At 31.6% G+C, this 22,108-nt stretch overlaps 4 protein-coding genes across 5 annotated transcripts; 3 read left to right on the top strand and 1 right to left on the bottom strand.

Moving 5' to 3' along the window:
* Nucleotides 1-2,870: 2,870 nt before the first annotated feature.
* Nucleotides 2,871-8,706, bottom strand: LOC116779627 (uncharacterized). Its single transcript, XM_032674010.2, has 4 exons — nt 7,843-8,706; nt 7,096-7,293; nt 6,348-6,539; nt 2,871-5,867 (listed from the first exon to the last, which is right to left on the bottom strand). The coding sequence occupies exons 1-4, from the start codon at nt 8,476-8,478 to the stop codon at nt 5,367-5,369; spliced, it is 1,527 nt and encodes a 508-aa protein (XP_032529901.1). The 5' UTR covers nt 8,479-8,706; the 3' UTR covers nt 2,871-5,366.
* A 1,001-nt stretch (nt 8,707-9,707) lies between these two features.
* Nucleotides 9,708-11,370, top strand: LOC116779711 (probable 26S proteasome non-ATPase regulatory subunit 3). Its single transcript, XM_032674112.2, has one exon. It carries the CDS (start codon nt 9,815-9,817, stop codon nt 11,300-11,302), a length of 1,488 nt encoding a protein of 495 aa, XP_032530003.1. The 5' UTR covers nt 9,708-9,814; the 3' UTR covers nt 11,303-11,370.
* Nucleotides 11,371-11,601: 231 nt separating this feature from the next.
* LOC116765370 (dynein axonemal assembly factor 6) lies at nt 11,602-15,037 on the top strand. 2 transcript variants are annotated; one of them, XM_061523004.1, is made up of 5 exons: nt 11,602-11,820; nt 11,896-12,104; nt 12,244-12,503; nt 12,605-12,783; nt 14,063-15,035. In XM_061523004.1, exons 1-3 carry the CDS (start codon nt 11,727-11,729, stop codon nt 12,499-12,501), a joined length of 561 nt encoding a protein of 186 aa, XP_061378988.1. In that variant the 5' UTR covers nt 11,602-11,726; the 3' UTR covers nt 12,502-12,503; nt 12,605-12,783; nt 14,063-15,035. The 2 variants fall into 2 exon arrangements, with proteins under 2 accessions (XP_061378988.1, XP_032510725.1); XM_032654834.2 differs by having other exon boundaries at nt 12,244-12,783; nt 14,063-15,037.
* An 833-nt stretch (nt 15,038-15,870) lies between these two features.
* On the top strand, nt 15,871-21,845 carry LOC116779844 (serotriflin-like). The gene is made up of 6 exons (XM_032674339.2): nt 15,871-16,049; nt 17,825-17,932; nt 18,000-18,133; nt 18,240-18,385; nt 19,390-19,584; nt 21,237-21,845. The coding sequence occupies exons 2-6, from the start codon at nt 17,842-17,844 to the stop codon at nt 21,463-21,465; spliced, it is 795 nt and encodes a 264-aa protein (XP_032530230.1). The 5' UTR covers nt 15,871-16,049; nt 17,825-17,841; the 3' UTR covers nt 21,466-21,845.
* Nucleotides 21,846-22,108: the final 263 nt, after the last annotated feature.

The following is a 22,108-nucleotide window of genomic DNA, read 5'->3' as shown; positions in this document are numbered from 1 at the left end:
AGTTTTCTAAATCTAAAATAGAGTACTATCCGTGTATACAAGAATTTTTTGTCATTATATTTATCCCTTCTATGACTTTGTGTTAAACAGCAAATAAATTTTTAATCTAATGACACAAAATTAATGATATGAACTCATGCATAATAAAACGAATTAATTAGTCATTATTTACCTCATTAAGCGCCTAATTTTGAGGCTTAAGGTCATAAGCCTTTTACCATATACATATATATATATATAGCCTTTTACCATATACATATATATATATATATATATATATATGGTAAAAGGCTTATGACCTTAAGCCTCAAAATTAGGCGCTTAATGAGGTAAATATATATATCCCAACGAAAAAAAAACCTGGAATTTTTCGTATCGATTTCCAGGGCTTTCAAAAACGGTAGAGGAAATAAGTAGTTAGATAAAGAGAAAATCTGCACCGGAACCCGATGGTATCCCATATATCGTCTTTAAAAAATATTCATCGCTTCGTAAAAATCTTGGAAATACACACGGTAAAATCTGGTCAAGGAAGCAAATCCTGGAATGCTTCGGGAAAGCAATTTTTGTCCTCATTCCCAAAAAAAGAACTTGCTACTGTTCAGATATACTGGACCGATTAGGTAAATTAAATAAAGAAGTACATTACAGTTTGTTGGACAGCCTTAGAGACCGCGTTCGGGTCGATACACCATGAATTGATGCTATTCGCACTAAGATGATAGAACTTTCCACCCCTAGTTAATGATATGATCGCGTCATATTACTCAAAATTAAAGTTTTCTATAATAACAAATGAAGGCCCTTCAAAAACTTTCACTTACAATGTAGGACTATATTAAGGATGTCTTTTATCTCCAATAGTATTTAATATTGTAACTAATATCTTAGTAGGTAAACTAATCAGCAATGAGAAAAAATGAGGGTATCGGTTCAAGTTTAATAATACACAAAATCCATTTTAGCCTTCGCTGACGATCTCGCAATACGGACATGTAACCTCAAATATTGTCTAGTACTATTGGATGAAGTAGATAAATTCTGTGAGTGGACGGATGGATTGAGGACAAAACCAAATAAATTTCACTGTATGTGTCTCTGTAGGCTGAATATGCGATCCGGGATTATCGTTAGGCGGTCAATGCATTTCTACGGTTGCGGAAAATGCACCATTTAAATTTGTCGGTGGTAAGATTGATAATATACCTTAGACAAAATTAGATTCAGGCGTCATAAAGACGTTGAAGTTGTGGCGTCTCGTGCTAACGGCTGATTAGTCAGATTTATTCAGGGATCGCAATAGTTTAAATCTATGAGTCTAAAAGACCATCGGAGCTCTATAAACACCTAAGAGTTTCAAAGAGATATATCGTGGAGAAATCCCATGATGACGTCGTTACATCGCTCCCAAAAGATAAAGATGCCACAGAGCTAGAATCAAGATTTAAATTCCATAAGCAGTTTATGATAGTAACCCAAAGTAACAGAGTAGGGTTAGGATCAAGTAAGAAAGTCCAAGATACGGATATATTGAAGTCTTTTATTCAGCAAGACGAAAATGCTAAATATCAGACCTATGCAATGAGTTTAGAGATGCAGAACGAGTGGTTAGACATATGAGATTTTTGCATCCCGTTAGCACTAAAATGGCGCACCTTAATTCATGATTGGTCACCAGTATTGCTAAAATTTTGTCTCAATGCCTTCCAATTGGCTCTCCCCGATCAGAGTAATTTAGTAAGATGGGGTAAATGTATGGAAAAAACTTGATATATCTGTGGGAAGGCAGTTGAAACTGCTGAGCATTTGCTGGTGGGTTGTAAGGTACTGCTGGATATCGGTCAATACTCGCGTCGTCACGACAGGGTACTGGAAACATACGCGAAGCGGTTAGTCTTCCGGTAGCCAGAGCGCAAAGGGAAATAATCACCAACGAACGATCAGTAGGTTTTGTGAGAGAAGGAACTCAGACTATAAAATCAAACGTCAAGCCTTACTCTATCCTTAAAGCAGCTTTGGATTGGACTATAATGATTAATACATATGAGAAACAATACAAAATCCCAGAGGATATTTGTGCGTCGTACTCCAGACCGCAATTTTACGCTGCAATCTCAATAGAGCTTACGGTTCCTTGGGAAACCAACATCCCAAAAGACCATACTATCAAGGTCAATAAATATTACGAGCTCACTGACAAACTCACTAGAAATAGGTTCGTCTTGGATTTTTACGCGGTAAAAGTGGGAGTGAGAGGTATAACGGCTAAATATGTCTATAACCTACTAAAAGACTTGGGCCTGTCCAGAACTAATGACAATTCATTCTCTGAACTTACTTCGAAGGCAGCCCTAGTATGTTTCTTTTTAAATTTGGTTAGGTAGAGAGAGGAGCTTGGACGGTGGAGGTAAGCGTTTAACGCGCGTTACACAGGGGCCCCTTAAACCTACACCTGGCTCCCAAGTCCTAGGTACTGTTGAAGCTCCTCTCCTTACAACTCGATGGACCCGGCACCCTCACGATGAATCCATTGAATTGTAAGAGGTTTCGTCTATATATAAATATTTATATATTTATCTGGTTTAACTATTTCTAAATCATTGTAAGTTATTTACAAAAAAAACCGCCACATATAAATGTGAATTTGCTAAAATCTCATTTTTGTTTAATTTACCATTTTCAGTTTCAACTAGCCATAATATATATAAATTCTAATACCTCTCGTCATAAAGCGTATAGAAACTTGTCTCCTTTTGAATTTACCTATTGTTGCTGAATAACTTCAAATGTATTGCCAATATTCATTAAAAAGTTATAGTTTTTTTTTTAATATATTTCTATTCTAGAGGTTATAGAAAGAAAAAAAAATAAAGAGATTTTGGTTGTTTATTTCTCAGGAAGCAAACGATTCACAGCATTGGTGGGATACAAAGGTCTATAAAATCAGGCCGAACCACACGTACTGAAATGCTGATCTTTTTTTTTTATAACATAATACAACAGCATTTTATATCGAAATACAAAACAGTGAAGAAAAAAGTTACAAATACATCGCTGTAGGTCACAGTACATATTATTTAGTAAAGCCACATTCCTTTATAGTAAACTACACACCTGACTAAATCACAAACGCTAATGTTAAAAATTATTTATCACATTCATAACATCTGTACAAAGTAAAAAAATATTTTATACTTCAACTAGTACAGAATAATGTTTGGATAACTTCGCAGAATTTCATTAAAACCATGCAGTACGGAAGTCCTTTGAAACATATATTCGTAGACAAGTATTAAGTCACACGTATTGTAATCTAAACAATGCCATTATAAACGGCATTTAAATTAACTATGATGGACGGGTTTATGCATTCATTTGATATTTTAATGTATTATCCAAGCCATTTATTAGTCATCAACATTCAAAGGAAATATTTCAATTATGACACGTGTGAGTTAAGCCACATTTGACAGACTGTGATGCAGCTTAGTAAACATGTCGAAACATATGCGGAAAAAATCCAAAAGTTAGCTACAGAGGTATTCATGTAAAAATACAAACGTTATTCCATCTACATTTAATCTATATTTTAATTTATTCAAATATCAATAAAATTGTTAATTCATAAATAACACAATGTAAAGTAACGTGGACATACAACCTTTATAAGGAGTCATAGTTTATTATTATTTTTTTTTTATCAGAAGACCCTCGCGATTCAGCTTATAACTGAAAGTCACATCAAAGGGCAAAATGAAACGATTTATTGATTTATTAATTTTCAAACACTATTACTAATAATTATTATCAAGTTATAAAATTATATTACTATATACAAAGTTTATGAACTGTCGATTAAAATACAATGTCTAAATGTCGGGTATATATAGATTGAACTAAGGAGATCTTAATGTATTAATAAAAGATGATCACACAGTACAATGTTATTTAATTCATATAGGAGTATTTAATCAGCCGTAGGACCCACCTATGCGTGACTCATTTGACTCAATTAAAAAAATATAATTATGCAAAAATTATACAACCTTCCTAATTTGAACTGTTCAAAACTGGGATTTTTATAAAATGCAGAATTGTGATTTGTGACAGTGATCATATAAACATCAATAACTCTATGGGACACTCAAATTACAAAGAAATTCACAAATATACTCAATCTAAATAACTATTCATTATATAAAGGGGACTATTTACAAGATATGGTCACATCGGTCATGTGTTTTTTTTACTGTAACACATTTTTATTTATTTACAATGACTTTATTACATTAATATATTCTAAGAGCATTGAATTATCATGAGCATGGTGAAAACAATCCCTTGTTCATACTTCTATTATTTATAATACATACATTCAGATATTCAGTCATGATATTTTTAGTCACTCCAGAATTATATACCATTACTCTGTGATTTTGTAACTTCCATCCACAACGATTGACAATAGTACCCAGTTACGAACCAGGAACTTCACAAATCAGTCTTGGATCAAAGGAAACAATTCATTAGCAATATCAGTCAGATAATTTTTGAATTTGTTACTAAGTGATTTATAGTCAACATACACTGATTTGAGATTGGATAATTCACATTACAGGGAATCCCATTTATGCGCCCAATCCATGTTTGGACTACTTATTTACAGGTTCCGTCTATCAAAATTTAATTCAATAATTTGTACTTAAGGTTTTTTGTTTTTACCCAATGGTCTTGTTAAGATTAATTTAAGAGGCCATGGCACATAAAACAACAAAAAAAAAACTAAAATATCATAATGATACGTCTTGTCGGTATTAATTTTTTTTCGTTTCCCTTTTTTTATGGAATTCCCTCTAAATTCCTATAAACAGATACTGCCGTAAGCACACTACACTTTCAATCCAACCATAATATCTCGACCAAGACTGAATAAATATCTGTACAAATAACTTATATATTTCAATTTCATAAAATATTTGTACTTCATGCACTTTTTACATAAAACTCATCTTCGATTCAAAAATCTGTTGGTTATTACGTAAAATGAAATGAAATGTTCCCAGATAGCTTACGTAACATATCAAATTAATATTATGTTACAAGATTGTCGAGAATTGAATGTTTGAAAGTGCATTCTTTCCCACGGTAGGTCAACATTTTCTAACACATATTCCCGATAAGCGCACTTTACACTAAAACGATGTACACTTACTGAATTATTTTTTACAAGAAATCATTATCTTTTGCGAAACGCAAGGGTCAGGGCCGGCTTGGGTCATTTTAACCTTCGACCCACTCCGAGTCACATTCGAGGGCCCTTCCACTCACCCCGGCCAGAGCTGTGAGATGAAGGTGTCCCTTAAACCCTACTTGTCCCCCGCTTCGGGTGGTGGAGCTCCGCCGAAGTCGAGCTGATATCCGCCAGCCCGCGTCATCTCTTCGAGACTAGGCTCCTTGCATTCATGACCAGCGTGCCCAGACGCGCCGCAATTCCAACAGGACAACTTCGGTGGCGCGTACAACACAGGCATGTAACCGGCGTATGGGGCCGGTGCTGGGTACGGTGGGGGTTCCCCGTTCGCGAATGGCGGTGGGGGCGGGCGGTAGGCGGGAGGTGGGGTGGGGTAGGGGTACGGGCGAGGGTAAGGTAAATATGGTACAGGCGGCGGCGCAGACGGCGTCACACGTCGTGGTGCTGCCGGTGTACTGGGGGGGGAAGACCCATTGCTGGAACCACTGTCGGACGATGAACGTGTAGGTGGACAGTAAGCCCCAGCTCGCCTCCGCACACCATTCAATTTCTCCAACGACCGGTACTGATGGTGTGTAATTTCTCGAAGTCTTTCCTCCCCAATGTTATGTCTCATCTATGAAAAAAAATTCTGTTTAGAATAGAATAGAAAATATTCTATATGTTAAATTACAACAAAATGGATATTCAAGAGCATTTAAAGGAAGTGCATGTCGCTATCACAAAGATGATTAGACAGAAAACTTTATAACCTCTATAATTTGATGTAACTATTATCAAATTGGGTCAGAGCGTAACATATATTGATACAATAGTAACTTTATGAACTACAAGTCTATTAATGTTCTGTTATTATGTAAATATATCAAAATATTTCTAAGCATGCACTGAGACTTATGGAAATGGAGACAACTAGTAAATAATTCCTAGTAATGACTTTCAATAAACTAGATATAAAAATAAAGTCTTTATATTTATTTGATATTGGCATTGACACAATATTGCACAGAATAACATAATGCAAATCACGAATGTAATATAATAACTATGACATAATAAAATTTAATGAAAACAATACATTGCTTAATAAACCTACATCGGCTACAGCAAGATTCTCGAAATTTGTGGTGAGATGAGGCATAGATTCAGGCGGGATGGGCACTAGTGGGGGTGAACGGTCACGGGATGGACGCCGGCGATTTCGTGGAGATGCTGCACGGCTGTCACCTGGAGAAGACACCAGCGGTGAAGAAGGTGCGACACCTCCAGCAGTCTGGAAGTTCAACACCTGGAAAAGTGCAGATAGTATGTCATATTACAAGGCGAAACTGAAAAGGTTGTTAATGGGATAGTGAGTTAAAAAATTGTGGTTTCGTTTCTACCATCCAACATGTTGAATCAGAGCGAGAACTAATAACTTTAATAGCTAAATCATGGTCATTACAAATTCCTGATTTGAATATAATGAAACAATTTGTATAAGTTTTAAATGGCTTTGGGTTCTCTTAATAAAAGGGTCAATAATTTTTAATACCTAAATGAAATTCTCTTCTTAGTTATTATACATTTAAAATATAAAATTCAACTATTACTGTTGTTAGTGTATTGTACACTGAATGCATTTTTTATTTATTAACATCATGTAAATAGCTTCAAAGAAAAAAAAAGAAGTTTTTCATAATTTTTTTTATACAAAACTAAAAACATTGTGTCGCAAATATTAGAACAGAATTGTTATTATATCTTACTAAGTAATAATTAAGAATTAAACGATAATACCAGCATAAAATCTGAGTTACAATATTCATAATATTCTATGCAATATTCCATAATAAGGATATTACCTCAAGAGGTTGATTCAGAGGTGAAACAATTATGTTGGCCGGCCAAGTGTGCTGGCCTATGAATTCATTTATGTTGTACTGCGGTATTGGTAGACCTGGAGGGGGGTGTGGTACTTCCCCGAGCATAGGAACCACACCACCAGCTCCAGTCAACACAGGAGGGGAACTGAGCTCTGCGATAGCATCAGAACTCGGTGGCTGTAACAAATTTAAATATAAGAACAAACAAATTCATGTAAACTTAATAGAACACATATTTTTTTCATGATAATGGATAATAGTTTTAAAACCAATAATATCACAGATTTTTATGTACGGGTGTAATTAAAACAATCATAATTTATTTTCAATATATTTTACAAAACTATTAACTTGTAAATTTATTAACAACAATTATTGATGATTCAATTAAATATTTAAAACTGTAGATGTTCCTTGTTATGGCTAACTATGAGAGCCAAAATTTCTCACTCATTATCCAAGCCCAAGCTTTGTGTTGATAAATAAAATTAAAAATATATATTATGTCAAATGAACTCCTTGATTAAAATCATTAAAACCATTTTTAACAGGTAATAATTTAAATGACATGGGAATTATCTTTTTTTTTTATTGATCTAGTCTATGATGAATCAAACAATGATCGTAGCAATAAGGAAAGAGGATTATAATGGTTATAAGCATTAGAATAAATTAATGCATGAAACATTGATACTTTTACTTACAAGAATATCTGATGGTACTGACCTGCACACCAGATGTTTTAACAAACATAATACCAGGCGGTGGTCCCAAGCTTGGCAAGTTTGGTGGTGGTACTGACATATTTGGGGTGATACTAGCCTGTGTATGACAACCACTAACAGGAGCTAAGTTTAGACGCTCTTGCTGCTCTTGATACTGTATCCTCTGATCTTCTATCTTAAGCTTCTCTAAAATATCACCAAAATGTGACTTCTGATCGAATGTGAATGCTGGATGGTGTAACGCCATAGTATACAGTAAAAGAATCTCTTCAAGGAGATCACCATACAAGCCTTTCAAAAGACCACTTTGTTCTAAACTGACCATGGCATTATACAATGTGGTTGCACAAGCAAAATTACAAGACCGCAATAATGAAACGTATAAAGCCATTTTCCGTCGAGTTCTAGAATCTGTATCCGCTCCTCCGATATCAGCAGCCAGATCTGTAGGGTTATTGGCTCTCAGTTCGGCACCACGCAACTCCTGAAAGTCTCGCTTACCGAGTTCCTCCAGATACGTGCCAATAAAGCGTAGTTCAAATGGTAAGCACATATTTAATAATGTACACATTGCGTCTATGCGTTTATAGCTTTCCAATTCTTTAAACCATGATACCACGTCCTCTTTGCAAACCATTTCCAGAACACATTGATATTTTAGGAAAAGAAATAACCGGTCCCCTGTGACCGTAGTGCCTTCCTCGTTTATTATTTTAGGCACTCACTTTGTTTATGATGAAAATTTGGTAATCCAAAATTTTTCGAATGTAACATTAGTAATAAAAATTGTTCTATGCTTTTTATCACTATTTCACTGGAACAGTATATTGGTTAAGCAACTACGAGCATTGCTAGTAGTTTTGTCTCATCTATAGTCTATGGAAAAAAGAAATATATGACAACATTGAACGTTACACACGTTTAGGCTTTCAATATTTGCCTGAAAGCTCACTATTTACTTGTGCATTATTTATTTAAGAAAACTGAGAAAATATTGAGATTTTTATTAATATTAATGATAAAGGTAATATATTTTGAAATTCAATTTAAAAAACTTTTTTGTTTTTAACAAATATATTTAAAATATATGTACATTTTAATCTCCCATTTTAATATATTCTTTTGTAACCAATTTTTTGTTATAAGTATGATAAGGACGTAGTGGTATGTTGTCTTTTATCAGAAGAATTTAATAAAGTTAGGAACACACATCTATGACATTGCCGCGAAATCAGTTATACTATTACAATTACGTCAGAAAGTTAAAACCAGAATGTGTATTAAGATAGAAAAACATTAAATATGTAAGAATATGAAAGATATATTTAAAAAACTGTTACATTTAATACATAACTATAACGATCTCATGTTGTAGATAATATTACTTGTTTTAAATATATCAATACAAGTATAAAAAAATCATAGAGCATTTATATGAAATCCATAAAGGAATGTTTACAGAGAAATTATAAAAATTGTAAAGTGACTAAATATGAAACCGACCTTTTGAATATATCCTTTAATACAAATATTTTTGATTATTTCATCTGAAATAAGCCAAAAACTAAATTTTAAATATTTTTTATGAAATTGTGAAAGCACTTCAGTGTAAGGTATTCAGGCTTTAAAGTCTGGTATAGATAACATTGTGCGTCGTAACAATGTATATTTAGTTGAAATGAAAAATAGTTAAAATATTTAACTAAATCAAAATAATATTTAAAGTTGTTGCTTTTATTGAAATAGCATATTAATATAATTAAATAACTTGACTTGACTTCATATTTTCCACCTTTAATTATTGATCAATAAGTATAATATTGCCATATATAAGTTCTTAAAGTACAGCGACTAAAGTTACTCGGCATATTTTTGACAGAAGTCAATCTGTAGTGATTTTAGAAATTGGAACTCATTAGCTTGGTAACAATAATTTAAATAATAATCAAGAAGTGTTTATATTTCTTCCAATAATGGCTCCTGTGGATCAAGATGTGGAAATGAAGAGTGTAGACAGCCCAGCAGCCGCAGGTTCCGAAGAAACTAGTGATATTAAAAAAGATGTCGATGTTCTTGCTGTTCAGGATTTAAGAGAACATGTTCGACAAATTGACAAAGCTGTTTCATCTAAGGAACCGCGATTTGCTATGCGAGTTTTAAGATCTCTTCCAAGTACCAGAAGGAAGCTTAATGGTAATGTTCTTCGTGCTATTATAAACCAACTTTATCCTGCTGGCAATGAAAAAGAAGCTTTAATGTGCTTTGTTGAAAATCCCTTACCCACTGCAGTGGAAATTGAAACGCCTCGCTCTAGAAGTGCACCGAAGCAACCAGTGCCAGAGGTTGATGTTTATATTCACTTGCTGGTGTTACTTCGCTTACTTGACACTAAAAAATTAGAAGAAGCTGTAGAATGTTCGCAACAACTTATGAATAAAATTGTTGTCCATAATCGCAGAACTTTAGATTTAATTGCTGCTAAATGCTATTTTTACCATTCTATGGTGTTTGAATTGAACAACAAGTTGGACTTTATTAGAGGTTTGTTACATGCAAGGCTTCGCACATCTACCTTGAGAAGTGACTATGAGGGCCAGGCAGTGTTAATTAACTGTCTGTTAAGAAATTACTTGCATTACTCCTTGTATGAGCAAGCGGATAAGTTAGTGAGTAAGTCAGTTTTTCCGGAAAATGCAAGTAATAATGAATGGGCCAGATTTTTATATTATCTTGGCAGAATTAAAGCTGCAAGACTTGAATATAGTGATGCACATAAACATTTAGTTCAAGCTTTACGTAAAGCTCCACAAACTGCTGCTGTAGGGTTCCGTCAGACTGTTCAGAAGTTAGCAATTGTGGTTGAACTATTGTTGGGTGATATTCCAGAACGTGCTATTTTCCGTCAAGCCCCGCTCCGGAAATCATTAGCACCATATTTCCAACTTACCCAAGCAGTAAGATTGGGAAATTTGCAAAGATTTGGGGAGGTCCTAGAAAATTATGGGCCACAATTTCGTAATGATCACACCTTCACACTAATCCTCCGTTTACGTCAAAATGTTATTAAGACAGCTATCCGTTCAATCGGACTGTCATATTCCCGGATATCTCCAAAAGATATTGCTCGCAAACTTGGTTTAGACTCTGCTGAAGACGCTGAGTTTATTGTAGCTAAAGCTATCCGTGATGGAGTTATTGAAGCTACACTTGACCCAGAAAAGGGATACATGAGTAACAAAGAGAGTTCTGATATATATTGTACTAGAGAACCGCAGTTGGCTTTCCACCAGCGTATTTATTTCTGCCTTGAATTACACAATCAGAGTGTTAAAGCAATGAGATATCCTCCAAAATCCTACGGAAAAGAGTTGGAGAGTGCAGAAGAAAGACGGGAACGAGAACAACAAGACCTGGAACTGGCCAAAGAAATGGCTGAAGAGGATGATGATGGTTTCCCTTAAATCTATTAAATTTTTTGTGTCTATTTTATATACATGTTTAGATTGCTGAAATAAAATTTAATTAATTATTCCTCTTTCATTTTGCCATACACTATTTATACATAGTTTCTAAAACATACATTCGATTTGTAAAATAATTTGCAAAATTTAATTTACAACTAATCTTAAAAATCTTCATCAAAAGAATGAGCCTTATTATTAGTCATCTGTGGGCTTTATATGAACATAATATTATGTTCACCTACTTGATCATAAAAGTTGTTGTTTTATTAATAAAAAAAAAAAGAACAGTTGCCTGGCAACCATCCCCAGCACATGTTTGATAAACAATGTGTTGTTGAATCAATAATTGTGATCCTGACATTCATCCATTTTGGTTGTTGGACGCCACATAAATTATCAACGCATCAATATAAAAATCATTATGGATCTTAGTGCACTTCAAATGGAGAAGTTGGCAGACCTCTTAAGGGCGCCAGAGCCTGAGGTTTTACAAGGAGAGGATTTTCCGGCTACAAGTACTTTTCTTTTCTTTTTCCATTTAAGTAATGAACCTAGTCTTAAATAACAATTGTTTATTTTTATGATTGCAGACTATGAAGTTACTTCAAACAGAGATACAAAAGTTTCTCAAAACCAAGACGTTTCAAAATACCCGAAAACTATTGAAGAATTTGAACAACAGGAAGCTGAAGAAGCCGAAAACATGGGGAAAGTGGGTTTTGGTGCAGGCGATCGTAAAACTCCTGAGTATACCATGAATTACCAGCAATCTGTTTCTGCTGAAGATGTGTTTTTGCAAGTACGTATATGAGGCTTACACTGTTAAAAAAAAATTATTATTCCCACCTTAATTGGTAAACTACTAAGATAATATAAATTATTTAGGGATAGCGTTACATTAATTTTTTTTCTCCAATTTTAACGTTTTATTTTTAAAGATGGGACCCAAAACGCCATCTTCGGCCAGTTGCGAGAACCTTGTTGTCAGGGTTATGATGCCGGGTGATAAGAAAGAGAACGTCGATCTCTCCGTCGACAAAAACAGTGTGACAATCAACTCTTCGCAGTATTATTTGAAGCTCATGTTGCCCCATGAAATAAATCCAGATAACTCCAAAGCTAGCTGGGACGGCGCTAAAGATATTTTATTATTGACGTTGAAATTAGATAGAGAGTTTGATTTTGTTAATTTCTGAAGGTATAATGAAATATATATTATTATATAAATACAAATATTCTTGGACTTGCTGTTTACGTCGCCTGAAAAGTATATGTAAATGTCTATGTTGTTTGTTATAGGCAGCGTATTTTACAGCGTAACAAATCAAGACATTAATTTAGACTGTGTGCGAAAACTGAATTATAATTTCTTGAAACGAGATTTGCGAAACATTTAATTAACAATTTACATTTAATTTTTTGCTTATGATTACTAAGCCTTGCACTTAGTTTAGTATATTAACATAGTATAACCATAAGTGAGTAACTGATTATTATTTAATGTATTTTATATATTACTTTCGAAAATCTTTGGTTATGGGTGTATATTTTATATAATCATTGATCAGGATTGGTTTCTTATGATAGAAATAGGAATGCATACTTTATAAAATTTATACACCTACCTTTTCTTATTTAGTAAAATGGACTAAAAAGTTGTATCTAACTAGTGTTTACTCAGTTTACTTTGTCTGTTTAGACTTCCGAATTCGGCTCTGAGACTAACGTATAGTTTGTTAATATATATATAATAGATGTGATGGTGTCGACATCTACATATCGTATCACGTAACTTTATATAAAATACAACTGTTAAGCCATCCTCCGGGAAATACTTGAAATTCCTATATAAATTATGGCCTATATCTTATTCTGATATCTAATCTACAATACTGTAAAGTATCATCGAAATACGTAAGGTAGTTTATGCGCGAAAGAGCAACAAACATTCACAGTTCATACATCCTCGTAAACTTTCGCATAAATTATGTCAGTAGGATTAATTAGTCTACCTAGCACCTATATTTCAATGCTCAGGCATTTTAATTGAAAAATGTTTGCAATAAATCTACGATTTTATTGAAACTTATAACACTTCTAGCTATTAAGACTGATATCGTTATAAGTGGGCGTCAAGGCACCAATTTATAAAACACCATATCAATAAGCATTTTAATTCAATGACTTACATCGTGAGAATATGGTATAGAATATTTAACTAGTTTTTTTGGTATGAGGTGTAAGTTTATAATAATTATCGAAATATTTCATCTTTACATATAGGTACGTAATTTTTAACAAGTATCTATATGTAATTGCTTACTAAGTAATTCTTAGTAAGTTTTGAATTATTATTTAAATAATTAGTATCTAAATAAGGTAAGTTGATATTAAAATATTTAAAGGTCTCTGTATCTTCTATAATAGATTTATATTATTCTATTTGCCTCAACAATGTTCTTAGTTATTGATGATTCTTTGAAAACCTTCCAAATTTAAAAGTTTAAGTCCTTACCTTTTGATAGCTTTTCGAATCGTAAGGTGGTTATCTAAGACATACTTTTCTAGGCAAGTGTGAGCAAAATGTATAAAGTAACAGTGGAATTCGAAGAGACAATCATTTATATATGACCAGGAACTTTGAAATATTTATGTATTTTTGTTAATTCGCCTTTTACTCTTCTCAATATAAATCATAAGTCTTAGAATATCCTGAGGACTATTGTATTATGTGAACTTATAATCTAAATTTTACAGGTCATTGGTATATTGGCCATTTAACTTAGTCCACAGTATGGGTTTTAGTTTTATATGAAGTTAAGTGGCTAACATCGCCCAAGAAGAAATGAAACGTATAGGCGTCACTCATAAGAAACTTTTTGGAGGGAAGTCATTCCACATTCAGTACTACCAGAATTACCGCGGCTTACATACAGTTTCACATTGAAAAGTGCTTGATACGTGTGAGATTCAACTGTATGGTTAAAAATTAGGTTGTAAAATAGAAGGCTCTGGAAATAAATCGAAAACTTTCATAAATCTTAGTCCATTGTCTTGTCCCTTGATTCTAGACTATATAATATATAGTTTTCATTTATAAGCATTCCTTAAATTTGGAATTGTCAACGATTTAAATTTATTGAATGGAACAAACTGGTATGGACAGGTGGATTAAAGATGAGCAAAAAAATCCTTGTGGTAGCAATTTGTACATTGCAAAGTAAAAATAATTGTCCCTATGTAAGCTGGAGCGTCCTCTGAATGCGACAATGAATGTTGCTGATTTTGCAATATATGGTTGACATAGCAAGGAAATTTTTCAATTTTTATTTATTTTTGATTTCAGAATGTCGATGATATTATATATACACACTCTATGCTACCTGAACATACTTATACAGCACTTTATGCTAACTCTTCTTATTTGTATCACCTCCATCGTTGTTCGCTCAAACTGAATCTAGTTTATTTTGTCACTAGCTTTAGTTGATATTTCAAGCTAAAAGCTCTTGGATAAATTATTATAACAGTCTATTTATATGTACAGTTCTTGATATTATATATCGTTTCTTCAGTTGCATTATTTCCTAATCAAAAAAACTCAAATGATTTATATTTTAAGCTATCCTATAAACAAACAAAACAGCTGATTACAAATTTTATAATATGTAGTATGATGCAAATATATATTTAAGATACTCAATTCCATTTGTTTAATTTTTACGTTTCTTTATAAGAACTAACTGCCTGAGACTGTAAGACAAGAAAATCTTAAGACTATTGTTTTGTTTTTCAGATTCGGCATACTTTGGTTATCTTTTAGTTGGTTCTATTGTTGATGTAACAATGTATCAAAATATAAAAGGATACATTAATATATCTTGAGTATTTTAATTAGATACGTAATGAAATACAAAAGAGTTTTTTATACAATGTTGTTTGGTTTCGCTCAAAAGGTAAAATATTCAATAAGTAACAAATAATATTTGATATGCTATTTTTATACTGATCTAATAGCTACTCAGGCATTTTTCATCCTTAACTTCAAATATCTTTTACTCTAAGTTAAAAGGCGAATGAAAGAAATTCCAATATATGTATGTACATAATATGCCGGTATAAATATATATGGACATAGGTATACATAATATTACAGGTCTCTTTGAGACTTTGGTATATACATTTATGTATAATTACGACCTTGTACTTCGTAGATAAGTTAAAGTATTGAATTAATAGTTTCATAAATCAGTTACACTTTTATTTCATTACATTTTATGATTAACCTTAATTCACCACTTCGACCACATTTGTAAACTCAATGGTTTTCAACTTCGCTGAATTATTTTATTTTTATTTTGCCTGTAATTTTTTTTCCACCACCACAAGGACTCTTCGGTTCGGAAGATAATAAAAATAGATATATGTTGATAAAAACTACAGATTAAAAATCTACATAATAATGAGATGTATTAACTTTATTTAAATGGGTTCTTTACCTAATTGAAATGTAGCTAGTTTAATGATATATTTCACGTGAGACATCATACAAGAGTCGCACTGCGATCGCCCAGCCGTCGATTTATTTCAACTCCTACACGCGTAAGACACGGTTGCTAGCGTAGCAGATTTATTAAATTATTGATATGAGAATATCGATGTAAATAAAAACAAGTTATTGACTATAATATTATGGTGAGATAGAAAGTTAAAAAAAAATCCTATATTACGCTCTAATCATTTGGTAAGTGCTTAATTTTTTTAATAATCGATAAAATCATTAACAACATAATGATAACAGTAAAATAGTATAATAATAAATTTGTTATAATGTAATTTTATTATACCTCAAACAAAATAGGTCTGCTAGTAGCGATCTCAATTTCTCAATAATTAGGAGTGCGGTACATACAGTTATATATTCCATGAACTATTTAAAATTTTATTAGTTTGTCCTCAATAGCGCACTAACATTAATTATATATTTATTAATATTGATTGCAAGTTAAACTTATTGAAGGTATTTAATTGAATGCCTGTTTTATAAAAAGCAAGGAACTTTGTCGAGATATGTTAGGAACTGAAATAAGTGTTATCGCTTAACAACATAATTGGAATGAAGTGAGTGAAGTGAACATTTCAAGCAATTTTATTTTTGATTAATTTAATTGATTAACACTCTCATTCATGTGTCATAAATGAAAAGGATTAAGGAACAATAAATTTCAAATCATAAACGAGAATATTTACCAAATCGCAGTTCGGGGTCTTTTAATAAGGACTTTTGTATATAAGACAAAACACATTATTAATAGGCTTATAAAAAGACTCATCATACATATTACAGATTTGATTTGATATTTACATATTATATATTGAATTTTAAATATTACTTCATATTTGAACAGTCAGTTTCAATATTTTTAATAAAAAATCAACCGCAATACGAATATTTAAAAAAATACTGTGTTCAAATTGGTTGAAGTTTTATTAATCATTAAGATGTTCTAATAAATGAAATACTATTGATATTATTAATTTTTTTAAGCTAAACCATCGCGTCTTTAATTATTGCTAATTGTTTATTATTTAAGCTATTTCATGCCTACATACTTTATTTATTACAATAGTCGTTTACTGGTATCCTCTTTGTATTTTTATATAGTTATTTTAATTTCCTTTACTTGTGAATCAGTGAATTATTGTTGTGTAAGGTCATTACACCCTGTCAGAAATAAGGATGAAAGAAAGACCATGACGAAGTTTGTTTCCCTTTATTAAGGCTTTGTTGCAAATAAATAAAAATACATTAATATAACATCGATATGAAGATTATAATATATTGATTTTTACATTTACACACCTTCACATATCTTCGGAAGTTACGTTTGTTGTTTTTTTTTGTGGATAATATGCATATCCTTAAGTGATGATAAACAAAAAGTTCTATATTGGCCTTGAATATTCTTGAGCAGATTTAGTTTCGGCACAGACGTATTATTTAATATATTACATATTTATTTCGTGCCACGCTATATTGCCAGCATAACTTCCAGTTTTTGTGGTCGAATTAAATGGAAATAATTTAACGAAATAAAAAACATATCCCACTAAAACATTATAAGTAATGATTGCTCAAATTACTGTTTTTTCTCGGATAAAGCGATCTTGGCTATCAAATATTTATTTTATATTGTTGGTTGAATGGCACTACGTATTCTAGTATTTAATTATTTGAGCTCTTGCAGCTCTGTAGACGCTGACTTTCTAACTGAATAATAAAGAAGGGTTACAAAACACCTTAATTCCTTTTCTATCCTTTCTCGTCTTTCCTAATTTCCTTTCCTATCCTGATTCAGTGTCACCTATTTAAAGAATCGTAGGAAGTTATTTAGAGTACAAAACGTAATAGCTCTCTACCTATAGAAAGAAAACATCTTTTTTATTTATATGAAATAATTGTGTTTCAAAATGAACGTTAATATTTCATCTTTTCATGTTTGATTGCATTTTTTACAGATTCAAACAATTTCAATATGCTTACCGGAACAGTTCATGTACTTCAAGTTTTGTTAGCGTCTTATTTAATTTTACAATTACAAAGCGCGTTGCCTTGGAGCGATAGACGTAAGTTGTACTTATAATGCTTATTTATTTTTACTTCTGTAGGTGACCCTTTAATTAATATTTTCAGAGCTTTACCCATCAACAAAAATTCCTGACAACGCTCTGAGTCCAAGAAGATTAGTTGTAAGACGGAAAATTGTACTTTACCACAACTTTTTCCGTACAAAAGTTCGCCCAACTGCTTCTAATATGCTTTTAATGGTTGGTGTTAAGTTTGAAAATGTATTTTTAAACTTCGTTATAAAGTTATTTTTTTTAATGGATGTAATTGTGTAACTTTTTTAATGACTTAACCTTGTATCAAAAGTCGTGGCATTCGTTGGCCGCTAAGCAAGCTCAGATATATGCAGATAAGTGCATATTCCTACAACACAACGATCCTAGGGAGAACACTGTGCCGTATCTTGGAAGCTGCGGGCAAAATCTTTTTGTGTCATCACATAAAACTCCTTGGTAAGTATTGTTTCACGGAATTCCATTTAAAAATATACGTAACTCTAAAAAACAAGTATTGATGTATAAATAAAATTTTCGTTGCGTCTTACCAACGGTCGTGACATATCGAATTGGAATTTTAATTAAGTTTAATTATAAATAAGTAATTTGAAAAATTCATTTAAGACAAAGCAAAATCGTATATAATAAAGACAAAGCAAAATCGTATATAATAAAGACAAAGCAAAATCGTATATAATATTCTTGTATTATTTAAGTAGGTAAGTCAACACGCTTAGTACATTTTTTACGAATAATTCACGTGCTTCCTCGTCCGTCCCTTGTATTCTATTCGCGTCACGATTTTAACCTCATCGTGTACATAATAGGGTTTCGTGAACATGTAATTACAGATTTAAAAGACTGACATGCTACAAATAGATTGCTTTTTATATTTAATCAAAATCATGGAACATATAAAAATGCCGCATTTAATAACAATTAAAAGATTCGTCTCTATTATTACTTATTTATATTAAAATATGAATATTTAGTTAACAAATTCTTATTAGTTAAAACTTACATTTGACATTTCTCTTTATTGCTAGTATTATTTCTTTGTAAATCATCAATATTAATTATTTCTTTTTTGTTTTGTAACAGCAGTCAGCCCTTTTTCGTCAATTCTATTGAATGTTGTTTATAAGGCGGCCTGTCTTTATGATCGTTAGATAGTAACTATAAGAAACCTTATGATTTATTCAACATTACGCCAAAGCTCGGATTGTGGACAAGTTTAAAATTTCTTACAATTTTTATACCGAATACAATAGCTTAAAATTCTGTGTAAAGTATGTTTTCTAGGAATAAGTCGTTTATACGATAAACTACCAAAAACAGTCCACAAATTTATACATTTAATTGAAATGTTTTGTATTTTAATGCTTTCTAATTTAATACATAGACTTACTTAAGGGTATTACAAATTAGCTATATACTTTAAGTATTAAAAAATTTTTTAGGTTCTTTGCCATTAAGAATTGGTTCCTGGAGTATCAGAATTTTACTTACGGAGCTCCCATAAGTAACCTGAAGGCAGTTGGTCATTACACACAAATGATGTGGGCCACAAGCCACAAACTGGGTTGTGGCGTGTCAAAATGTTCCGGAGGACCATGGGGACAATTTTACAATTACGTGTGTCATTACTGTCCTACGTAAGTGTGTTATATAACTATGTAAATACTTTAAATATAAATACTCTAATAATTAACTACATTTGTATGAAGATTCGTTTGCACATCATTTCACTTCTACTAATATATTTAACATAAGCAAATAAATTAGAATAAAATGCGCTTTTTCACTTCCATCTTAGTTATGATGTTATGGTATTTAAAATTACCAATCTGTTTTTAAAATTAACTAGGACGTACCTAAAGTTTTTACATTGTACACATTAAACACCACTGCGACTAATCGTCCGTAGAAAAACCTTCCCATAATACTTATAAAATGTACCTAAAAATAAGCAACACTATTGTTAAGTACAACAAGTAAACTATAACAGATTGGATTTATTATGTTTAGTTTATTTAAATAGAAGTCTTCGATAGAAGAATATAAATGAGAATCAATAAATAAAGTGACTTTATATTGGTCTTTGGAAGTCCCATCTATATTCCTATTATATAATCGTACAATAATCGTAATTTCATAGTACAAGAGAATTAAACATACTATTTTAATACTGACACAATATACTAACACAATTTTAAATCCTGGTCTCAGTTTTCATAATGAAAAAACTATTGCTGACGCGTATATTTTGTCTATATTTGACCGACATATATTTTGTTATATATAGTCGTACAACTTTTTGTTTTATTATACTTACATTCCGCTTTAAACTTCAAATACTATTTTTTCATATAACACATTATATCGGTCAATCAAATAATATCATCATTATTTCTTATATAATAAATAACACGTTCATTTTGATTGCGATGTTCAAAAGATTTCTCTAATTTTCTTTAACTAAAAATATAAACTTATTATTGTGTTTAGAAATTACGCATTCAAAATATTATTGTTTGACACGTGGCTTAATATCGTTAAAGTTATTTATCTATTATCTTCTATGTTAAACGATAGTGTGAACTAGCTTTATTTTAAATTCTTTCGATACACCGGTCGTTATATAAACCATAAATAAGATACGTGGTGGAATCTATTCATTATACGTCTCGTAAGGAGACCTTGCATCTGTCTTTTTTCAAATCATTTATAAAACTAAAAAAAACTGTTTTAACAAAGTTAACATTACTCTACGTTATTTAAATTTTGAAAATTAAATTATGTTTCTTAAATTAACTGTGAATGCGAATTGTAATCTATGAGTAATGAAAGGTTTATATATAAATATAAAAATATTACTTATTTTTACATAAACCCCTATTCATGTCGCTTTAATAAAGTTTTATTCACTCGGAATACTGAAATCTGGATCCATCTTTTAACAGCTGCTTAGAGATTGACAAAGCCAAATATTACGATACGAAAAATAACAAAAATTACGATTTTAGCGATTTTCATTTAACATATTTTATAATAAACATGGTTATCTTATGTATTATTTACTAACTACTGTTTTGGTTCCAATCAATCCGATCTTTTCAGTCCTTGTGTAATATATAGAATATATTAAATAATGAATTATACTTTTTTGTAGGTTTTTTGTGTTTGTACATCATCGAACCTATTGTCGTTAAACTGTATAAAATTATCTTTAACGAATTCACGAGTGATACGTTATTTTATTTAAATATAAATATTATTGATCAATTAGATGTTGTGTTGTTTACAGGGGAAACTACGAAAGCATAATCCAATATCCATACAAACTTGGGCGACCATGTGGAGATTGTCCCGGCCAGTGCGTATCTGGTTACCTTTGCTCCAACTCCTGTCCTGTCAAAGACTTTTACTCAAACTGCGAGTCCCTTCAGAAATACACCGACGTATGTGAACGTGGGGTTTGCAATGCAACTTGCGGTTGTGGCGATCAACGTTTACATAAGAACCATCCGTGGTAATTAGTTATAGCTAGTTATTATATCTCAATTCTACTTGTAATGCGAATATTACAAATGAGGTGCCTTTGATGTGTAGTGTATTATTTATTAAATATTATTAGATATGTAAGTATAATTTTGAATAAACATTAAATAAACTTGAAATAAACAAAAAAATGTATATATTTATTTCACAAATATTTCTGTTAATTACTACATTATTCCTTTTTATCTCCCAATTTTTGTGTGTAACGTATTTATTATAACATTATTTTGTCCGCTGTCAAGAGATTTTTTAAGCAAATCTCGGAGAATTGAAGTTAAATTTTATTCTAATAATATTTTTTTTAGACTGTAAGGAAAAAATTGTTTTAATTGAATAAATAAAATGTGTAATTGTTGCCAAATCATTTTATTCTTAAGTATCTATTAAGTAACACTATTAATCACTTTTAATAATCACATGAAATTTGATTAATGAAGCCAAAATATTTTGAAAGCAACATCAAATCCTCATGAACGAATAAAGTTCAAATGTCTTTAGAAGTATGAGCAAGCTGTGAATTTTATTGAAGTTCGTAATAGACACTGCACTATTTGTAGTGGCTTGGTTCATAAACTTAACCGGAGCAAATCGCATAATGCACTGTTTACGTCTCTTACG

Source organism: Danaus plexippus, chromosome 2, assembly GCF_018135715.1.
Source record: "Danaus plexippus chromosome 2, MEX_DaPlex, whole genome shotgun sequence".
Classification (NCBI taxonomy): Eukaryota; Metazoa; Arthropoda; class Insecta; order Lepidoptera; family Nymphalidae; genus Danaus; species Danaus plexippus.
The sequence above is the reverse complement of the archived record's forward strand: the minus strand, read 5'-3'. Positions and strand labels throughout refer to the sequence as shown.

Excerpts from the sequence above, each read along its gene's own strand:
- LOC116779627 (XM_032674010.2), bottom strand. The coding sequence starts at position 8,478 with ATGGTTTGCAAAGAGGACGTGGTATCATGGTTTAAAGAATTGGAAAGC. Across the intron at positions 6,540-7,095 it reads CTCTGAATCAACCTCTTGAG|GTGTTGAACTTCCAGACTGC; the intron begins GTAATATCCTTA and ends GCACTTTTCCAG. Across the intron at positions 5,868-6,347 it reads AGAATCTTGCTGTAGCCGAT|ATGAGACATAACATTGGGGA; the intron begins GTAGGTTTATTA and ends TTTTTTTCATAG.
- LOC116779711 (XM_032674112.2), top strand. The coding sequence starts at position 9,815 with ATGGCTCCTGTGGATCAAGATGTGGAAATGAAGAGTGTAGACAGCCCA.
- LOC116765370 (XM_032654834.2), top strand. The coding sequence starts at position 11,727 with ATGGATCTTAGTGCACTTCAAATGGAGAAGTTGGCAGACCTCTTAAGG. Across the intron at positions 11,821-11,895 it reads AGAGGATTTTCCGGCTACAA|ACTATGAAGTTACTTCAAAC; the intron begins GTACTTTTCTTT and ends TTATGATTGCAG. Across the intron at positions 12,105-12,243 it reads CTGAAGATGTGTTTTTGCAA|ATGGGACCCAAAACGCCATC; the intron begins GTACGTATATGA and ends TTATTTTTAAAG.
- LOC116779844 (XM_032674339.2), top strand. The coding sequence starts at position 17,842 with ATGCTTACCGGAACAGTTCATGTACTTCAAGTTTTGTTAGCGTCTTAT. Across the intron at positions 17,933-17,999 it reads GTTGCCTTGGAGCGATAGAC|AGCTTTACCCATCAACAAAA; the intron begins GTAAGTTGTACT and ends TAATATTTTCAG. Across the intron at positions 19,585-21,236 it reads GTGTGTCATTACTGTCCTAC|GGGAAACTACGAAAGCATAA; the intron begins GTAAGTGTGTTA and ends TGTTGTTTACAG.